At 44.3% G+C, this 20,877-nt stretch overlaps 1 protein-coding gene and 1 non-coding gene across 2 annotated transcripts in view; one reads left to right on the top strand and one right to left on the bottom strand.

Moving 5' to 3' along the window:
- The first annotated feature begins 2 nt into the window (after positions 1–2).
- On the top strand, positions 3–166 carry LOC111980336 (U1 spliceosomal RNA). The gene has a single exon (XR_002879430.1). It is a non-coding gene; the product is annotated as a U1 spliceosomal RNA (small nuclear RNA).
- A 2,527-nt stretch (positions 167–2,693) lies between these two features.
- The window catches only part of LOC111980167 (mediator of RNA polymerase II transcription subunit 14-like), a 38,566-nt gene continuing 20,382 nt past the window's right edge, over positions 2,694–20,877 (bottom strand). Inside the window, 12 exon segments of the mRNA XM_024010834.2 lie at positions 2,694–3,502; positions 3,639–3,828; positions 4,052–4,177; positions 4,355–4,462; positions 12,491–12,670; positions 14,219–14,457; positions 15,742–15,921; positions 17,895–18,123; positions 18,378–18,496; positions 18,499–18,541; positions 18,543–18,647; positions 19,578–19,730. Of these exon segments, the coding sequence (XP_023866602.1) occupies positions 3,429–3,502; positions 3,639–3,828; positions 4,052–4,177; positions 4,355–4,462; positions 12,491–12,670; positions 14,219–14,457; positions 15,742–15,921; positions 17,895–18,123; positions 18,378–18,496; positions 18,499–18,541; positions 18,543–18,647; positions 19,578–19,730 (1,746 nt within the window). The 3' untranslated portion in view covers positions 2,694–3,428.

Consider the following 20,877-nt stretch of genomic DNA (forward strand, 5'->3'; position numbering starts at 1 on the left):
TCATACTTACCTGGCAAGGGAGATACCGTGATCAAGAAGGCGGTTCACCCAGGGCGAGGCTCAGCCATTGCACTCCGGCTGTGCTGACCCCTGCGAATTTCTCAAATGTGGAAATCTCGATTGCATAATTTATGSTAGTGGGGGACTGCGTCCGCGCTCTCCCCTGATGTCTTGTGTAATGACAACCTGTTGCTTGGCGCCAGGCTTCAGGATGACTTGACTCAGTTGCCCGTGCTTATGGAGATCTTTGAAATCAGTTGTGAAAAAGACTTTCTGGACCGATGTTAAGCCTAATTTGTTGTATGCTACATGAAATTTATGCATCGTTGATGACCACTATCTCAATCAAGAGATAGTGGTGAACCGGCTTGCTTTATCACTTTGTTTAAACTTAATTTTACGAAATGTATTAAAGTATTTATGACGAGCTAATACTTCAATCAGAAGATAATATGGAAACCGCTCTGACCCCCTCCTGCCCTATTAACTGGTCTGCTGCTATCGGACTCTTATTTTAGAATTGTTCCTTGTTTAACAACTTTGGAGCAAAACAGATGGTGTTGGCATAGATTGGTGACAACGTGTAAACTATATAAATACATTAGCGCAATGAGTTGTCTCTCCAATTCATCATTACATCTGTTGTTTTTTTAGCAAGCTAATTTTAACAATTTTAGCATTGACAAGAAATGTGTCAAAACACCTCAAGACAAGACATGGTATCAATAACAAGATTAAACTATCTGAAATGAATCACAATTCCCCACATGGCTGTTTCTTGTTATTGTTCCTAGCTGTCTGGCCATCCAGTATCACAACACTGGACTTCTGCCCCATTGAAGCCTGCGCATTGTTTTCCTGATGTTGTCAGCTACTCAAAGCTGGGAGGAGAGACTGAAATACAGCAATCTCTAAATAGCCAACTGCACATTAGAGGCAGCTGCCTATATTCATAGACTTGAAATCACTGGCCACTTTCATAAATGGAACACTAGTCACTTTAATAATGTGTAAATATTTTGCATTACTCATCTCATATGTATGTACTGTACTATTTTATTCTACTGTATCTTAGTCTATGCTGCGCTGACATTGCTCATCCATACTGTGCAGCCGTATTCATCAACCTGGCCAAGGCTTTTGACTCTGTCAATCACCACATTCTTATCGGCAGACTCAACAGCCTTGGTTTCTCAAATGACTGCCTCGCCTGGTTCACTACTTCTCTGATAGAGTTCAGTGTGTCAAATCGGAGGGCCTGTTGTCCGGACCTCTGGCAGTCTCTATGGGGGTGCCACAATTCTCAGGCCGACTCTTCTCTGTATACATCAATGATGTCGCTCTTGCTGCTGGTGATTCTCTGATCCACCTCTACGCAGACGACACCATTCTGTATACTTCTGGCCCTTCTTTGGACACTGTGTTAACTAACCTCCAGACGAGCTTGAACGCCATCCTTCTGTGGCCTCCAACTGCTCTTAAATGCAAGTAAAACTAAATGCATGCCCTTCAACCGATCGCTGCCCGAACCTGCCTGCCTGTTCTGACTTAGAATATGTGGACAACTACAAATACCTAGGTGTCTGGTTAGACTGTAAACTCTCCTTCCAGACTCACAAACATCTCCAATCCAAAATTAAATCTAGAATCGGCTTCCTATTTCGCACACACTGTATATAGACTTTTTTCTACTATATTATTGACTGTATGTTTGTTTATTCCATGTGTAACTCTGTGTTGTTGTATGTGTCAAACTGCTTTGCTTTATCTTGGCCAGGTCGCAGTTGTAAATGAGAACTTGTTCTCAACTAGCCTACCTGGTTAAATAAAGGTGAAATACATTTTTTTTTAAATATAGTTATATATTCTTAACTCCATTCCTTTACTTAGATTTTTGTGTGTATTGTTGTGAAATTGTTAGATATTACTGTACTGTTGGAGCTAGAAACACAAGCATTTCGCTACACCCGCAATAACATCTGCTAAACATCCAATACAATTGGATTTGATTTGGAGGTCAGATGTGATGTCATAGCTAGAATAACACATAGAACAGAATAAAACTTTGGCATCACCTTACATTAAAATGATCACATACATTTCTGTCTGAAATAAAGCCCTTTTGTTGGGGGAAAACGAATTATAATTGGCATGGCCTGGCTGCCATGCCAAAACCTATGCCCTGCAAGGCCCACCCCTGCCCAGTCATGTTAAATTATTATTTATTTCAATTGACTGATTTCCTTATATGAACTGCAACTCAGAAAAATCTTTGAAATTATTGCATGTTGCATTTATATTTTTGTTCAATATACATATATATATACATACACACAGATCCTCAGACCCCTTGTGAGACCATATGCGGACACATGCACATTTGTGGCCTGCTGGAGGTCATTTTGCAGGGCTCTGGCAGTGCTCCTCCTTGCACAAAGGCGGAGGTAGCGGTCCTGCTGCTTGTCAATCAGTGTTGCTTCCTAAGTGGACAGTTTGATTTCACAGAAGTGTGATTGACTTGGAGTTACATTGTGTTGTTTAAGTGTTCCCTTTATTTTTTTGAGCAGTGTATATAGATAAATAAATCACACCCATTTTCAATCCAGCAGCTTTCAGTGTAATTGTCATTCACCATAGAGAATGGATTTAGAAAAAATATAAACAAATAAAAGACACAAATTGACAAAAATAAATAATTTTTTAAATTGGTTTATTAAATAGTAATCAAAGATAGACTGGATCTTCATTCAGGACTCAAAAGCAGTCATAATACAATACAGCTGGCTTATAAAGTTTGTCACAGTTTTACAGTGTTCAAAGTGACCCGTTTGAACTAGGAAGGGACTAGGTTTGACATCATAAAGGGAAAAATACATTTAAATAGTGTACTAAGATACAATTCAGCCCCAGTACCACAACAGTATTGATATCTTGCCTTATAAAAAAGAACGAATGTGAATTCATGCTCTAGCAAAAGTCATTATTATTCTTTTCAATGCTGAAATGTACAACAATGTGCATCTTTAGGTAAACGCCCATATTCTTAATTTGTGAATCCTTTGATAAGAAGTGCATCTGGAGGAAGAAAAAATACATATTTTTGAAGTTCTTCTTACAACGAATACTTCTCTTTTTCAAGATACACACTCCTTTATTTGGGTCATGAATGTGTTCTTTATCAAGACTAAAAACTGTGTGATGGTTCTGCATAATTCTGCTCCCTTTTTTGACAGAAAAACTAACTGTACATCAGTTTTAGGTCGGTTGGCTGAGGCAGAGAGGATATATGTTGCATTAGGAAATCCAGCGGGCACACGTCATCTCCAGTTCATTAAACTCCAGAAAGGAACCTTTCCCTGTTCCAGAATGGAACCATATTCAGTTGTGTTCCCGTTCTGGTTCCATTTCCGACTAGGGAGGTGGGGTTGCTACTGACGACCACCAGGGGTCAGGTTGAGGTTGGCCATGAGCTCGTGAACTGAGGCAAAGATAGTGCACTCACCTGAGAGGAGACAAAAACACCAATGTCAATATAATACCCCCCAAAAAATAACATGTTGTATTTATTTTCTGTCAGAGTGTTCCAATCAAATCTTTCAGTCTATCTTCTATTTGTGTGTGCAGACAATCCCACTGACCCTGTCGTGCTGGGTGCAGCTCGCTGAACCTCTTGAGGATGTTGGAGACCATAAGTGCTGCTGCCCCAGAGGAGGAGTGTTGTCTGGGGATGTCAGCCTGCTGGGTCAAGCCCGTGGCCATGTCGTATACGATGGGAACAATGATGTTGACCGGCTCCTGGGGCAGCGGCAGCCTCTGGGTCAGCTGGAGCTGAAGGGGAGAATACAGGGTTAGTTACACTTCATACAACTTCAGTGCGAGTCAATGGAACTGTAAGATGGGTTGTAACACCTACGGAACTGATATGCAGCTATTAAACTACAATACAGGGGAAGGATGAAAGCCAGCAAACAGACTGACAACAGGTGAGTGGACAACGGCCAATCAACTGCTTAAATTAAAACTAATCAGGCAAGGGAAAACCAGTACTTACGAAGAATAGCATTTTGGACTTGAGCACCACAGCGATGGTTCCTGGGGGTGCGATGGGAGGGGCGCTGGGGGGGATGGTAAGACAGAACTGGACATTCCACTTTAACTGGGTGGCCTGGTCTGGGAACTGGAGAGGGTGACAGAAGTTAGAGAGCCACCTACACAATCATTACACATATTTATTTCTCTCACAGACAGGCAGAAACAMAGCCACACATCACCAGCCCCTTTATATTCTTAACTGACACAAATATATTTATGGGGTACCACACACACACACACAGCCAGAGGAAAAGGACCTCACCAGTTCAAGCTTCATRATGCGGACACAGTCCCTGAGGATGTTGGTGGGGGCGCCCAGCAGCTTGGTGAAGGCATTCAGCGTGTTGTACTTGAATGGTGGGCCGGCCACCTTGAGAGAGGAGGACGAAGAAGGGGAAGGAGGAGATGAAAAAGGAGGAGAGGGGGAGGATAAAAAAGAGTGAGTCATTGAAATAAACGTGATTAGCAGATGTTATTGCAGGTGTAGCGAAATGCTTGTGCTTCTAGCACCGACAGTGCAGTAATATCTAACATTTMACTTTTCAGGCAAAGACTAATAGTACACAATACACAAATCTATTCCTGCACTTAATGAAGATAAAGAGAGACCTCCGACCAATTAACAGGTTCAGCTTTCCCACAGACTTTTCCAGCTTCAGATTCAAAATGACCTGCTATGGAGGTCAGTTCACCCAGCRTTTTTTTTAATAAGAAATCTTGGCTTTAGTTCCACGTTTTCGGTCAGAGACATACAGTGCATTCGGAATGTATTTAGACCCCTCGACTTTTTTCTCATTTTTCTCATTTTACTCAAAGCAAGTGTCATGTCATTAGTAAAGATTSAAACAAGTAATGATTCTACCAGGATTATGTTGGAGAGGTTTCCATTACAGAACACCCTCTGTGTTCTGTTTGACAGTTAACTCTTTATCCACATAATAGCAGTGGGTGTAAAGCCATAACACATTTGTTTTTTCCAGCAGCAGACTATGATTGATAATGTCAAAAGCCGCACTGAAATCTAACAAAATTTACCACAGGTGGACTCCAATCAAGTTGTAGAAACATCTCAAGGATGACAAATGGAAACAGGATGCACCTGAGCTCAATTTCGAGTCTGAAAAGGGTCTGAATACTTACATAAATAAGGTATCTGTTTTAATAAATTTATAAATTTCCACCAAAAACAAAACTGTTTTCGCTTTGTCATTATGTGTAGTAGATGGATTAAATAAATAACATCTCATACCTTTTAGAATAAGGCTGTAACGTAACAAAATGTGGATAGGGTCAAGGAGTCTGAATACTTTCCGAATGCACTGTATGTATGTACAGTTGAAGTCGGAAGTTTACATACACTTAGGTTGGAGTCATTAGAACTCGTTTTTCAACCACTCCACAAATTTCTTSTTAACAAACTAGTCTTGGCAAGTCGGTTAGGACATCTACTTTATGCATGACACAAGTCATTTTTCTAACAATTGTTTACAGACAGATTATTTSACTTATAATTCACTGTATCACAATTCCAGTGGGTCAGAAGATTACATWCACTAAGTTGACTGTGCCTTTAAAAAACATGCTTCTGTTAGGCTAATTGACATAATTTGAGTCAATTGGAGGTGTACCTGTGGATGTATTTCAAGGCCTACCTTCAAACTCATTGCCTCTTTGCTTTACATCATGGGAAAATCAGAAGAAATCAGCCAAGAYGTCAGAAAAAAACATTGTAGACCTCCAAACCCTGAAGGTACCACGTTCATCTGTACAAACAATAGTACGCAAGTATAAACACTATGGGACCACGCAGCCATCGTACCGCTCAGGAAGGAGACCCATTCTGTATCCTAGAGATGAACGTACTTTGGTGCGAGAAGTGCAAATCAATCCCAGAACARCAGCAAAAGACCTTGTGAAGATGCTGGAGGAAACAGGTACACAAGTATCTATATCACATGTACATGCACACACATGTACTACACCCTTCATGGGAAAAAGAACAGACACTGGAGAGAGGAACTCTGCCTAGAAGGCCAGCATCCCGGAATCGCCTCTTCACTGTTGACGTTGAGACTGGTGTTTTGCGGGTACTATTTAATGAAGCTGCCAGTTGAGGACTTGTGAAGCGTCTGTTTCTCAAACAAGACACTCTAAATGTACATGTCCTCTTGCTCAGTTGTACACTGGGGCCTCCCACTCCTCTTCTATTCTGGTTAGAGCCAGTTTGCGTAGTACATAGAGTTGTACGAGATCTTAAGTTTCTTGGCAATTCCTCGCATGGAATGGGTTAACCAAGTTATGCAGACGACACCATTCTGTATACTTCTGGCCCTTCTTTGGACACTATGTTAACTAACCTCCAGACGAGCTTCAATGCCATACAACTCTCCTTCCGTGGCCTCCAACTGCTCTTAAATGCAAGTAAAACTAAATGCATGCTCATCAACTGATCGCTGCCTGCACCTGCACGCCCGCCAGCATCACTACTCTGGACGGTTCTGACTTAGAATATGTGGACAACTACAAATACCTAGGTGTCTGGTACGCTCTCGTTGGCTGGCACTCGCTTCATATTCGTCGCCAAACCCACTGGCTCYAGGCCATCTATAAGTCTTTGCTAGGTAAAGCCCCGCCTTATCTTAGCTCACTGGTCACCATAGCAGCACCCACCCATAGCACACGCTCCAGCAGGTATATTTCACTAGGGACCCCCAAAGCCAATTCGTCGTTTGGCCGCCTTTCCTTCCACTTCTATGCTAACAATGACTGGAATGAATTGCAAAAATCACTGAAGCTGGAGACTCATATCTCCCTCACTAACTTTAAGCATCAGCTATCAGAGCAGCTTACAGATCATTGCACCTGTACATAGCCCATCTGTAAATAGCCCATCCAACTACCTCATCCCCATATTGCTATTTATATATATAAAAAAAATGTTTTTGCCCTTTTGCACCCCAGTATCTCTACTTGCACATTCATCTTCTGCACATCTATCACTCCAGTGTAAATTTGCTGAATTGTAATTATTTCGCCACTACGGCCTATTTACTAGTATTATTTATTGCCTTACCTACTTCATTTGCACACACTGTATATAGACTTTTCTATTGTGTTATTGACTGTACGTTTGTTTATTCCATGTGTAACTCTGTGTTGTTGATTGTGTCACACTGTTTTGCTTTATCTTGGCCAGGTCGCAGTTGTAAATGAGAACTTGTTCTCAACTGGCTTACCTGGTTAAACAAAAGGTGAAATAAAAAATGTAAATAAAAAAATTTAATTCACGCAGTTGATGTTGAGATGTCTGTTACTTGAACTCTGTCAAGCATTTTTTTGGACTGCAATCTGAAGTGCAGTTAACTCTAATGAACTTATCCTCTGCAGCAGAGGTAACTCTGGGTCTTCCTTGCCTGTGTCTTCATGAGAGCCAGTTTCATCATAGTGCTTGATGGTTTTTGTGAAGGCACTTGAAGAAACGTTAAAAGTTCTTGAAATGTTCCGGATTGACTGACCTTCATGTCTTAAAGTAATGGACTGTCATTTGTCTTTGCTTATTTGAGCTGTTCTTGACATAATATGGACTTGGTCTTTTACCAAATAGGGCCATCTTCTGTATACCAACCCTACATTGTCACACCACAAGTGATTGGCTCAAACGCATTAAGGAAAGAAATTCCACAAATTAACTTTTAACAAGGCACACCTGTTCACTGAAATCCATTCCAGGTGGCTACCTCATAAAGCTGGTTGAGAGAATGGCAAGAGTGCGCAAAGCTGTCATCAAGGCAAAGGGTGGCTATGTTGAAGAATCTCAAATATAAAATATATTTTGATTTGTTTAACCCTTTTTTGGTTAMTACATGATTCCATACGTGTCATTTCATAGTTTTGATGTCTTCACTACTATTCTAAAATGTAGAAAATAGTACAAATAAAGAAAAACCCTTGAATGAGTAGGTTTGTCCAAGCTTTTGACTGGTACTGTAATTACAGCCATTTTGTTTCTTACTTTCTCTGACTGAAAAGATAGTTTACTGAAAGAAACTCATTTGTTTAGGAAAAACATTCCCTATTCCCTCAACCCTTGCTCTCTTTACTTGAAATATGTATGCATCGCATACACGTGACCAATAGGTCCTGACATATAACCTATCATTATCACATCAATAAATTGGTTATAACAAACTCCCAACACCAACACGTGAAAAAGAACGAGGGAATGTTTACTGGTTGCTCAGGAGGGAAAGGGGAAGTCAGATGTGTGGAAGACATTTGACTTAGTTTTGGAAACTAATGGAGATCCAGAAAAATGAGGGTAAAGGCGCAAGCGCTGCATGCCAAACAGGTGCTGTTATATTAATAATAGTTATTTCTGACCATTTGGAACGGTGTAAAAAAACTACGGTAAATAAATTGAAGTATTATCTAACGCCAAAATTATAATATATTAATCCTTTATTACAGCAAAGACTAGGAACAGTTGCATGCATCATGAATTGCGGCTTATTTATTGTTTAGGCTAATTAGCCAAAGCTCCCTTTGTTATTTCATTTWAAAAATGCTTGATTGCATTTCAAAGCATGAATGACTCGTATGCGGTATGATGACATGAAACGAATTAATGATTGATATATTGAAATATAGGCCTAAGTAAGTTACGGTACTAAGACWAAACAGGACGTGCTCTTAGGCCTACAGCGGGTGGTTATAAGAAACCTAATATTTATAAATGAAATTACTTATTATAATGATGATCATAATAATAATTGTAATAATAACAACAAGAAGGAGATCAAGAAAAAGGAGGGTATAGGAGTGAGAGCTGCATGTATATTATGTGTGACAATTTCTGCCAGTTTGGAACAGTGTAAACAACACAAAATCAATTAKAATATCAGAGAGTCTGTTCTAAAAATGTTGTTAAAAACAGCCAATTTGTGAAATTGCTTTATCTGACATTTTGCGGTTGCGTGAGGCTTGGTGCTCACGGAATCAGTAGGCTATTAAACAAACACTCAAACTAGCAACAGAAGCAGGATCTGTCTTTTTTCTGTAGATATATATATACACATATATAATATATATATATATATATAAATATATATATAAATATATATATCACACACACATATATAGATATATATAAAATATATATATACACACATATATATATATAATATATATATAATATACAGTGGGGAGTACAAGTTTTTGATAACCTGCAAAATTTGCAGTGTTTCCTACTTACAAAGCATGTAGAGGTCTGACATTTTTATCATAGGTACACTTCAACTGTGAGAGACGGAATCTAAAACAAAAATCCAGAAAATCGCATTGTATGATTTTTAAGTAATTCATTTGCATTAATAGATCCTCGGACAGCGACCGTTAACGTGGAAGAAAACGCATTTTTTAAATAAAATAATATATTTATTAGTGTTGCACCATTATTTTTACATAATATACCCATTTACAATTTCAGTAGCACGTCTTAGAGTGTGGCATCCCTGTGGCCTCCGCAATGGATAAGTCCACTGAGACAGGTGCGAATCAGACCGGTGTCTTGTGCACCATGAACAAAAAATAGATTTGAGACTGCTCGACTAAAGAAATCTCAGTCAACCAAAAGCCTATCGACCAAACAATCGACCAGTTGACTAAATTTGGTCAGCCCTAGTGGAAATTTTAAGGCCTTCCTCTGACACCATCTGGTATAAAGATCCTGGATGGCAGGGAGCTTGGTCCCAGTGWWGTACTGGGCCGTATGCACTACCCTCTGTAGCGCCTTCCGGTCGGCTGCCAAGCAGTTGCCACACCAAGCGGTCATGCAGGCGGTCAAGATGCTCTCAATGGTGCAGCTGTAGAGGCCCATGCCAAATATTTTCAGCCTCCTGAGGGGGAAGAGGTGTAGTCGTGCCCTTTTCACAACTTTGTTGGTGTGTTTAGACAATGATAGGTCTTTAGTGATGTGGACACTAAAGAACTTGAAGTGCTCGACCTGTTCCACCACAGCCCCGTCGATGTGAATGGGGGCGTGTTCGCCCCTCCGTTTCCTGTAGTCCACGATCAACTCTTTTGTCTTGCTGACGTTGAGGGAGAGGTTCTTGTCCAGGCACCACACTGCCAGGTCTCTGATCTCCCTGTAGGCCGTCTCATCGTCATCGGTGATCAGGCCTACCACCGTTGTGTTGTCGGCAAACTTAAATGATGGTGTTAGAGTCGTGCACAGCCATGCATTCGTGGGTGAACATGGAGTATAGTCATTTTAGACAGGTTACCTTGGCGTTCCAGGGTACAGGGACTATGGTGGTCTACTTGAAACATGTAGGTATAACAGACTGGGTCAGGGAGAGGTTGACCTGCTTTAAGGTCTTACTCACGTCGCCTATGGAGCGCGTAATCACACAGTCGTCCGGAAAAGCTGGTGCTCTCGCATGGTTCAGTGTTGCTTGCCTCGAAGCGAGCATAGAAGGCATTTCACTCGTCTGGTAGGTTCACTTCACTGTGCAGCTTGTGGCTGGGTTTCTCTTTGTAATCCGTGATAGTTTGCAAGCCCTGCCACATCCTACAAGTGTCAGAGCTGCTGTAGTAGGATTTGATCTTAGTCTGTATTGACGCTTTGCCTGTTTGATGGTTCGTCAGAGGGCATAGCGGGATTTCTTATAAGGGTCCGGCTTAGTGTCCCGCTCCTTGAAAGCGGCAGCTCTAGCCTTTAGTTAGGTGTGGATGTTGCCTGTAATCCATGGCTTCTGGTTGGGATATGTACATACGTTTACTCTAGGGACGATGTTATCGATGCACTTATTAATGAAGGCGGTGACTGATGTGGTAAACTCCTCAAAGCCATTGGATGAGTCCCGGAACATATTCAGTTATTGCTAACGAAACAGTCCTGTAGTTTAGCATCCGCTTCATGGGACCACTTCCGTATTGAGCATGTCACTGGTACGTCCTGTTTGAGTTTTTGCTTGTAAACAGGAATCAGAAGGATAGAGTTATGGTCAGATTTTCCAAATGGAGGGCAAGGAAAGCTTTGTATGCATCTCTGTGTGTGGAGTAAAGGTGATCTAGGGTTTATTTGCCTCTAGTTGCACAGGTGACATGCTAGTAAAAATTCGCTAAGACAGATTTCAGTTTTCCTGCATTAAAATCACCGGCCGCTAGGAGCGCCGCCTCTAGATGAGTATTTTCTTGTTTGCTTATGGCCCTATACAGATCGTTGAGTGTGGTCTTAGTGCCAGCATCGGTTTGTGGTGGTAAACAGACCGCTACAAAAAAAATATAGATGAAAACTTGGTCAATAGTATGGTCTACAACTTATCGAGACTTCCTTAATATTAGATATCGCCCACCAGCTGTTAACAAAAGAGACACACACCTCCCCCTTGAGCTTACTGCCATTTTGTCCTGCCGATGCATAGAAAGAACAGCTAAATGTCAATTATGCATGTCCTCGTTCAGCCAAGTTTCAGGGAAACATAGGATATCAAAGTTCGTCAGGTCCCGTTGATAGGATAGTCTTGAATGGCGCTTGTCCAGTTCGTTCTCCAGTGATTGTACCTTCGCCAATAGAACAGAGGGTAGAGGGGGTTTATTTACTCGCCGCTGTAGTTTCATCAGGGTGCAAGSACGTCGGCCTCYRTATCGCCGTCTCTTTCTCTTCAGAGTGTCGGGGATAAGGGCCTTGTCCGGGGTTAGCAGTATGTTGTGTTYCGCCGACTCGTTGAAGTAGAAATCTTAATCTAAATGGAGCTTAGTGATCGCTGTTCTGATGTCCAGAAGCTCTTTTCAGTCATAGACAATGATGTCCGAAACATTATGCGCCAAAAAAGTTAAGATAAGCAAAAAAAAAGCAGCGTTTACTGTGAATGTGATATCCACAAAAGCGGGAACATTGCCTTTAAAAGCTGCATTGTCGACAACCCACACAGAAACAAATTGAATCCCKGCATAACTGTGTCTTAAAGAGACAGAAAATGCTCCTTGCTTTTCTCTGATGTAGATATTTTTCATAGCATCAGTGAGAGGAGTCTACTACTTCAGATTCACTGCCATGGGTCATCTTACTCATATATACCTTAACCATAATGACCAGAGAATTATGGACAATGAGGAATACATTCACCACCACGGCTATTTCAGGTATTATGTCTAATGTATTGACTTTAGAACTGGAGGAGGAAGATGGTCTACATGAGTCTCCCCTCAGGCAGGATGCTCWACGATACTTCTAGTAACCACGACACCTTCAGTGGCTTCCTGCTCTTCCCAATGTGAAGAGAACACCACCAATACTGTAAAGAACTCAGCGTAATGAACTCAATGCTGTCAACAGGACCACACATTTCAAACCAATAAATGTGCGGGCATCCTTAAGAAACTACACTAGTCTTACCCGAGTCTCAAAGAACTTCTCCAGGACCTGTAGCTCCTCCTGTGACCAGGGACCGGTGTTCTCGGGGGTGACTTTGAGCTGCAGGGTCTGGTAGGTCTTTGGGTTGAGTGCCACGCGACACTTCAACACCTCTGTCTTGAACATGATCACACCCGGCTCGTTTGAGTTCACAATAGACAGCTGGAGAAAGGGAGGAGGGGAGGAGAGAGAAGGATTATTATAATAGGGGGAAAAATGACAAAAACACAAAGTAAAAATAGAAAGATTGTTCCACATTAGCTCTACAAAGTACCATCATCTACATGGCATTTTCAAAAGATCACATTTTAATTGGGGAAGGAAACTAGCCTCTATCTACTAATGCTTGGGCTGAAGGTTCAAGAGATTGAAGGCTGGGGAAAAGCAGTGGGGTTAAGGAACAGCCCAGCAACGAACTTCTACCAAGGAGTTAGACAGAGATGAAGTCATTAGAATAGTGCTGGGCGATATGGCCTAAAAATCCTATCTCGATTTTTTCAAACGATATATCTCAATTTAAAAAAAAAAAAATCTCTAAATAAGCATTATTGTAAAATTAAAGGTTAAAATACACGGCATTTCAAACAGTCAGCGATAATCTAATGAATTCAGGGCTTGTGAAGTTATACCTAGTCTAAATATAAGCCTTCAAAACCATAAAACTCAATAATCAAATTATTATCAAAATAGTTTAACCTGATCTTTTTGCCACATGCGACAAACTGAGCATTCATTTTTTCAGAAACAATGTTCATTTATACTCTCGTTTTAGTAGTGTCTACTCTGCGCACATTTTGAGTAGTTGAGACATAAAAAGGGTACTGTTAGACAAGGTTAACTTCTCCTCTACTACAGTAAAATAATGTCTCAATGTGTTTTGGTGTCAATATCACAGATTCTKTTGGACCAAACCTCAAATCCAAACAACGAGTTGAAACCGCTTGTCAGAACTCTGTTGGCGTGAGAAGCAGGGGGAGGGGCTTGGTGTGTGTGTGTGTGTAGAACATAGAAAAAGAGACGAACTGAAATTTGCCCAAAATGAAGCCAATGCGTTTCTATGGGTTTATTTTGGACCTAAGCTTGTCGCCTGCCTTCACGCCTTTGGGACAACAACTCCCAGTGTTAGGGCGGAAACGTGCATCTTGTCATTTATACAGATCTCTGGTGTAAATGGGAAGGTGAACACAGCACAGAGGAGCGAAGGAGACGAGACCAAAACTACAACATGAAAACAAAACCCTCATAACAACAAAAAATAACAAAACCTTGATTCTTGCSATTCAGGCATTTGRAATACCGCRCAAAAACATATATTCAAAWGAATTTGATATATCGCCCACACCTAATTTGGAGCTGGCTAAATCAGGCTTCATTTGACAGTGACATAAAGAAATGGGATGAGAGATGGTTAAGCTGAGGAGAGATGGGGTATGAACAGATGTTTGAGGACAGTGGTAACACTCACGTTAGCCTCCAGCTGGATGAGATAGAGAGAGAGATGGAGGGRTGAGATGGAAGGATTAAATGGAGAGAGGGAAAGAAGATGTGAGAAGAACAGAAATACCTTTTTTTTTAAGCCAGAGGTTGAGTGGGTGAGTGAGAAAGGGAAAGACGAGCAGAGAGAAAGACACAGAGCAGCACAAAGACACTGAAGAAAGAAAGACAGATAGACTAAACTCAGACATGAGTGGACCACAGATCACCACTCACGTTGGGCTCCAGCTGGATGATCCTCTGCAGGTGGCGTCTCATGATAACCGAGCCCAGGAAGCGCTCCAGCGGAGAGCAGAGGTAACTTCCTGCCAGGCCCGGAACCAGGCAGGGGGTGGGCGAGGGCAGCAGCAGCACGTGCAAGGCATTGTGGGTGAGGATGGTGGGGATGGAGGCAGCCCAGGAGCGCTGAGGTAGCTTACGGGGCGGGGGCATACTGCTGGGCATGGACCCGGAACCTGGAGAGGGAGACACATAAACATGCCATTTATTAATACGTCTTTTTTTTAAAATACACATTCATGAAGATGTCTTAACATTTTCAACCTTTGGAAAACAGAACTGATTTCAGTGGATTGTCATTCAGGGAGCAGGGTTTCCGTTAGCCGGTAATAGCCAGCTTTTGCCCAGATTTTTGTTGTTGTTGAAAAGCTGATAAATGAAATTGGCGCCGGCCGGAGTCGGATAACCGCTAAAAACTATTTTTCCCAGTCGGATAGTTTTGTTTCCCCAGTTCCCAGTTGACTTGAACGCACTGAAGTCGGACATGTCCGTGTTGTTCATCAGCGTGTCAAACGCTACTTTGCAATGAGCTGAAGTCAGTAGGCTATGCCTAATTAATTGTTTGAAACCTGAACATTTTAAAACATATGAGGAATGTCTTATCTTGCTTCAAAGTAGCCTATTAGATCTCCTCTCATTCTACATTTCTAACACATATTTGAATCTCTGTCACATGAAACCGTTTGTGTGAGAGGCGCCCTTTTGACACTGTGGTTTCCTGCCAGTTGCATTATGGRACAAACATTCACTTGTAGYCTACTGCCTTGTGTGCATTGCTGCGCTTATAATGTRAAGAAATKACCGTTTTTYTGACCTGACGAAGATGCGTTTTCGAATCGAAACGTTGTCCATAAAGAGGCGAACTGGGACTGTGTGTGGGCCTTCTTGTTCTTTACTAAGAAATAATAGTTAATCAACATTAAGCTAAACGTTCTGATCTTCTGCATCACTCATGTAGACTAGGCTTACTGGTTGTATGAATTTGGGATCTATTGTCCCACAGCTGTCCCAGAGTCTGTTTGGAATAGGTTATTTCTTCCTCCACAAGCTGACCAATAAAATAGCTAGCCTAAAATGTTCTACTATAGTGGATTGACAAAGGCTAGTGATTTTGCTGTTCGTTACTCGTCTTGTTGGCTGAGGAAAGGTAAATGTGGACACTTATTCTAACATGTTCAAAGTGCACATCAGAATTCAGTAAGAAGGATCGCATATCGTTGCATCCTCGACTGGCATGTTCTGTTAATATGATTTACCATATTGTAAATGTGATCTGTCATTCTGAGCACCGTGGGTGGACGCCCTAATCATGTTATGCACCCAATGCCTATGGGTCCGGTGAATTTCCCAAATGTCCAGTAAATTAAAATGTTGTCGGTCAAATGTCCGGCGCCAATCCAGTCAGAGAGTCATGTATGGGGATGTAGAGTTTCTACGGTGTGTGTGTGTGTGGTACTCACTGGAGCCGGCGCGCGGGGAGTGTGAGGCGTCGGGGATGGGTGAGTGGAGTGAGGGGTTTCCAGGGGACATGCCGTGGATGCGAGCCCCAGGAGAGGGCCCTGAGACTTGGGGAGAGCCTGGCCACTGGCCCCTCTGGTTGGGAGATACCATAGCATAGGGGGAGCTGGGGTCCAGAGCACCTGGGAAACATACAGACAAATACTCTAAACCTTTGTCTTTTTCACACTCACTCACTCACATCATCATCATCATCATCATCATCGTCGACATCAATACAGTGTCCACTGATATTATCAGTCATCATCATCCTCAACATAATCACAGCAATAATAATCAATAATTGTCATGAACCTATTTGTTTACTCAGACAAACAGTCAGACATGAACCAAGACGCACAAAAACACACATATACACAGACTGTCACGTTCTCAAACACTTCCATTTACTCCCCAATTAACACTCTCCACTGTTAAACCACCACTGAGTGCCCACTGCCCAGTCAAGCTTGAGTTCAACTTCTCAACCGCCTGAAAACAGACTAAACAGGTGTCAGAACTATCCAAGGGACCGGTGAGCAACAGCACAGGGACCAGTGCAAGTCCATGGGCCAAAGGTTGGAAACACTGATCAATGTGCCCAAAAAGTTCACCAGTCAGCCAGCCAGCCTGCCAGTCAGACAGCTAGCTAGCCTGCCAGCCCATATACAGCCCATGTGTCACTCAACCTGCACCATGGACCGGTTATGGTTCTACTCCTCTTACCCCAGAGCCCAGTCCCCTCCTCTACCCCAGCCCAGTCCCCTCCTCTACCCCGGCCCAACCCCTCCTCTACCCAGGCCCAGTCCCCTCCTCTACCCAGGCCCAGTCCCCTCCTCTACCCAGGCCCAGTCCCCTCCTCTACCCAGGCCCAGTCCCCTCTCTACCCAGGCCAGTCCCCTCCTCTACCAGGCCAGTCCCCTCCTCTACCCCAACCCAACCCCCTCCTATACCCACCGCCCCTATACCCAGCCCTCCTATACCTCAGTACCATCCTCTACCCCAACCCAGCCCCCTCCTCTACCCCAGTCCCCTCTACCCCAGCCCAGTCCCCTCTACCCCAGGCCCCTCCTCTACCCCAGGCCAGTCCCCTCCTCTACCCCAACCCAGTCCCCTCCTCTAACCCAGCCCAACCCAGTCCCTCTACCCCAGGCCTCCTCTACCCGTCCAGTCCCCTCCTCTACCCCAACCCCCTCCTCTACCCAGCCCAGCCCAACCAGTCCTCTCCTCTCCTCTACCCAGCCCCTGCTCTACCCCAGCCCAGTCCTCTACCCCAGCCCAGTCCAGTCCTCTACCCCAGTCCCCTCTACCCTAGCCCAGTCCCTCTACCCTAGCCCAGTCCCTCTACCCTAGCCCAGTCCCCTCTACCTAGCCCAGCCCTCTCCCCAGTGCAGCCCAGTCTAGTCCCCTTCTCTACCCCGGGACAACCCAGTCCTCTCCTCTACCCCAGCCCTCTCCTCTACTACAGCCCAGTCCGCTCCTCTACCACAGCCTCAGCCTGTACCTGTGGTCTTTGTGCGCTGAACCATTTACCCTGCGGGCTGGGCAAAGCTGGTCGGGCCCATAGCTATGCCAGAGAGGAGGAGAAGGGGTAGGCCCAAAGGGAGAGGGGAGCTCAATGCTCCGCTAGTAGAGCCCAATGAATGGGTATCCCTGCGCGCACACACACACACACACACACACCACACACACACACACACACACACACACGCACACACACACAAACTGATCAAAAAAGCTTGTCAGACACACTCACATACATCCATTCATACACACACATGCATACACTGACCCATACACAGACCCATACACAGACAAGCAAACACACACACAGGAGAACACACAAGCTAAGTTGGACAGCAGACGCAGGCTCTAGGGCTGAGATGGGTGAGCAGGACTGGATAATGCTTCCTCCCTTCTGGGCTCAACTCTCTCACACACAGTTTGCCATTCAGCATGTGCATGACCGCAGTGGAAGGGCGAACACACACACGGAGTGATATCACTTAGCAGGGACCGTGAGCATTTGGTCTCTTTCCTCTGTTCTGTAGAGGGATGCCAAGACACAATGCACAAACAGGGCACACGCCAGCACAACCACACCATCCCCTCTCACCTGGGGACTGTGTGGGCACGTTGGGATGGTAAGGGGTGGGAGGGTGAGGTTGGGGAGGGTACACTCCACCAGGACCCGCTCTCATTGGCTGTTGTTGCTGCTGGGCCTGTAATTGGCTCATAAAGGTGTCCATCATGTCGCCTCCCACCGGCGAGGGCGGGTTGTCGTCTTCATTGACGGAGCGTCGCCGAGCGTCCTGGTTACTGTCAACAAACATGTTGAGGAACGTCTGGTAGAGAGAGAGAGAGAGAGAGAGAGAGGAGGGGGAACAAGAAAGAAGAAAGAGAAAGAAAGAAAGAAAGAAAGAAAGAAAGAAAGAAAGAAAGAAAGAAAGAAAGAAAGAAAGGAGAGAGAGACACAGAGAGAGGGAGAGAGAGATAAAGGTATAATTGAATTCAACATCCGATATTTTAATACAACTGAATCTTGACACTTTCAAATTCTTAAAACAAATGATCCCCCACCCCAAGCCCTCTCCCGTACCTTGAGCCCCGGGGCGGGGTAGAAGCCCTCCACGATCTTGGTGTTGTCGAAGAGGCTGTAGGCCCCGTCTCGTATGGCCACCACCCCGCGGCTGCGGCAGTAGATGTCGATGCAGTACAGTTGCGGAAGGCCAGGCGGATGTGTGTGGCTGACTGGGGCAGGATGGGAGAAACACTGATAGGCCGTGTTAGTGCGCTGGGTCAGCCCCAGCATGGGCACCGTGGGCAGCTTGTTGATGGCATTCAGAGGGGCCTGGGTATCTGACAGCACCTGGTGAGGAGGAAAGAAAAGAGAAGTTAGAAAACAAATGTCATGGAAATCAGGCCCCTTTGGTAGGCGGCCCGGCCCCTGTATAGTTAGGGTTGAGCGTGTGAACGGCCCTGCCCCCTGTATAGTTAGGTTGAGCGTGTTGAACGGCCCTGCCCCTGTATAGTTAGGTTGAGCGTTGTGAACGGCCCTGCCCCTGTATAGTTAGGTTGAGCGTGTGGCCGGCCCTGCCCCTGTATAGTTAGGTTGAGCGTGTGAACGGCCCTGCCCCTGTATAGTTAGGTTGCGCGTGTGGACGGCCCTGCCCCGTTATAGTTAGGTGAGCGTGTGGGCGGCCCTGCCCCTGTATAGTTAGGTGCGCGTGTGGGACGCGCCCTGCCCCTGTATAGTTAGGTTGAGCGTGTTGGCCGGCCCTGCCCCTGTATAGTTAGGTTGAGCGTGTGACGGGCCTGCCCCTGTATAGTTAGGTTGTGCGTGTGGACGGCCTGCCCCTGTATAGTTAGGTTGCGCGTGTGGACGGCCCTGCCACTGTGTATAGTTAGGTCTGAGCGTGTGACGGCCCTGCCCCTGTTAGTTAGGTTGTGCGTTGGACGGCCCTGCCCCTGTATAGTTAGGTTGCGCGTGTGGACGGCCCTGTCCACTGTATAGTTAGGTTGAGCGTGGAACGGCCCTGCCCCTGTATAGTTAGGTTGCGCGTGTGAGGCCCTTCCCTGTATAGTTAGGGTTGAGCGTTGTGGCCGCCCTTGCCCCTGTATAGTTAGGTTGCGCGTGTGGACGGCCCTGCCCCTGTATAGTTAGGTTGAGCGTGTGGACGGCCCTGCCGCTGTATAGTTAGGTTGCGCGTGTGGACGGCCCTGCCCCTGTATAGTTAGGTTGCGCGTGTGGCCGGCCCTGCCCCTGTATAGTTAGGTTGAGCGTGTGGACGTGCAGTACCTGTAGTAGCGGGACCACAGTGGGGGTCTTGTTGAACATCTCCTGTAGTTGATGCAGTATAATGTTGTGGCAGTTACTACAGCCTGAGTTAGGGCCTACTGTTCCTAGAGAGAGATGGAACCTCTGGCTGCTACTGTTCCACTGGATGGTCACCTAGAGGAGAGAGGAGGGGGCGAGAGAGGAGAGAGGAAGTGAGAGAGTAGYGAGAGAAGGAATGAGAGAGCGCAAGCGTCTCATTAGAGGTCGGCATGTCCGATTAATTAGGGCCAATTTCAAGTTTTCATAACCATCGGTAATCAGCCTTTTTGGACGCTGATTATGGCAGATTACATTGCAATCCACGAGGTGACTGCGTGGCACGCTGACCATCTGTTACGCGAGTGCAGCATCAAAAGGACCTTGTGGCTGCAAGGAGCCAAGGTAAGTTGCTAGCTAGCATTAAACAATCTTCACTAGTTAACTACACATGGTTGATGATATTACTAGGTTAACTAGCTTGTTCTGCGTTGCATATAAGCAATGCGGTGCCTGTTAATTTATCGAATCACAGCCTACTTCGCCAAACGGGTGATGATTTAACAAAGGCGCATTCGCGAAAAAAGCACAATCGTTGCAACAAATGTACCTAACCATAAACATCAATGCCTTTCTTAAAATCAATACACAAGTATATATTTTTTAAACCTGCATATGTAGTTAAAAGAAATTCATGTTAGCAGGCAATATTAACTAGGGAAATTGTGTCACTTCTCTTGCGTTCAGTGCAATCAGAGTCAGAGTATTTGCAGCCAAAGGGCATCCCACTCGCCCCTGAAATAAAGAGACACAATTCGTATGCAAACGCACAATGTTCACCTCAACCATAATACAACCTTCAATGCGCCTCTTCTTAAAATCAATACACAAGTATAAATATTTTTTAAACCTGCATATGCTACGTTAAAATAGCAATTCAGTTAGCAGGCAATTATAACACTCCCCTCTAAGAGGGAACATTATATGGTGCTCACTTCTCTTCGCGATTCACGTGCACATCACGAGTCAGAGTATTTGCAGCAGTTTGGCCTGCCTTAGGCTCGTTGCGAAATCTGAGTCTCGGAACGGCCCCATAGTTACTTCTCTCATAACAAGAGCCACCGTAATTTAATTTGCCAATGAATTTTACATAAGTAATGCATAAAGTGTTTGACGGTTTGTGCAAATGTAACAGCAATGCTTGAGTTATCTTAGGGTTTGCCACCTGTTCGATAAAATACGGAATGGTTCGCATTTCACTGAAAGCAATAACTTTTGTTTTCGA

The sequence above is a fragment of the Salvelinus sp. IW2-2015 genome, linkage group LG2 (genome assembly GCF_002910315.2).
Source record: "Salvelinus sp. IW2-2015 linkage group LG2, ASM291031v2, whole genome shotgun sequence".
NCBI classification, from domain to species: Eukaryota; Metazoa; Chordata; class Actinopteri; order Salmoniformes; family Salmonidae; genus Salvelinus; species Salvelinus sp. IW2-2015.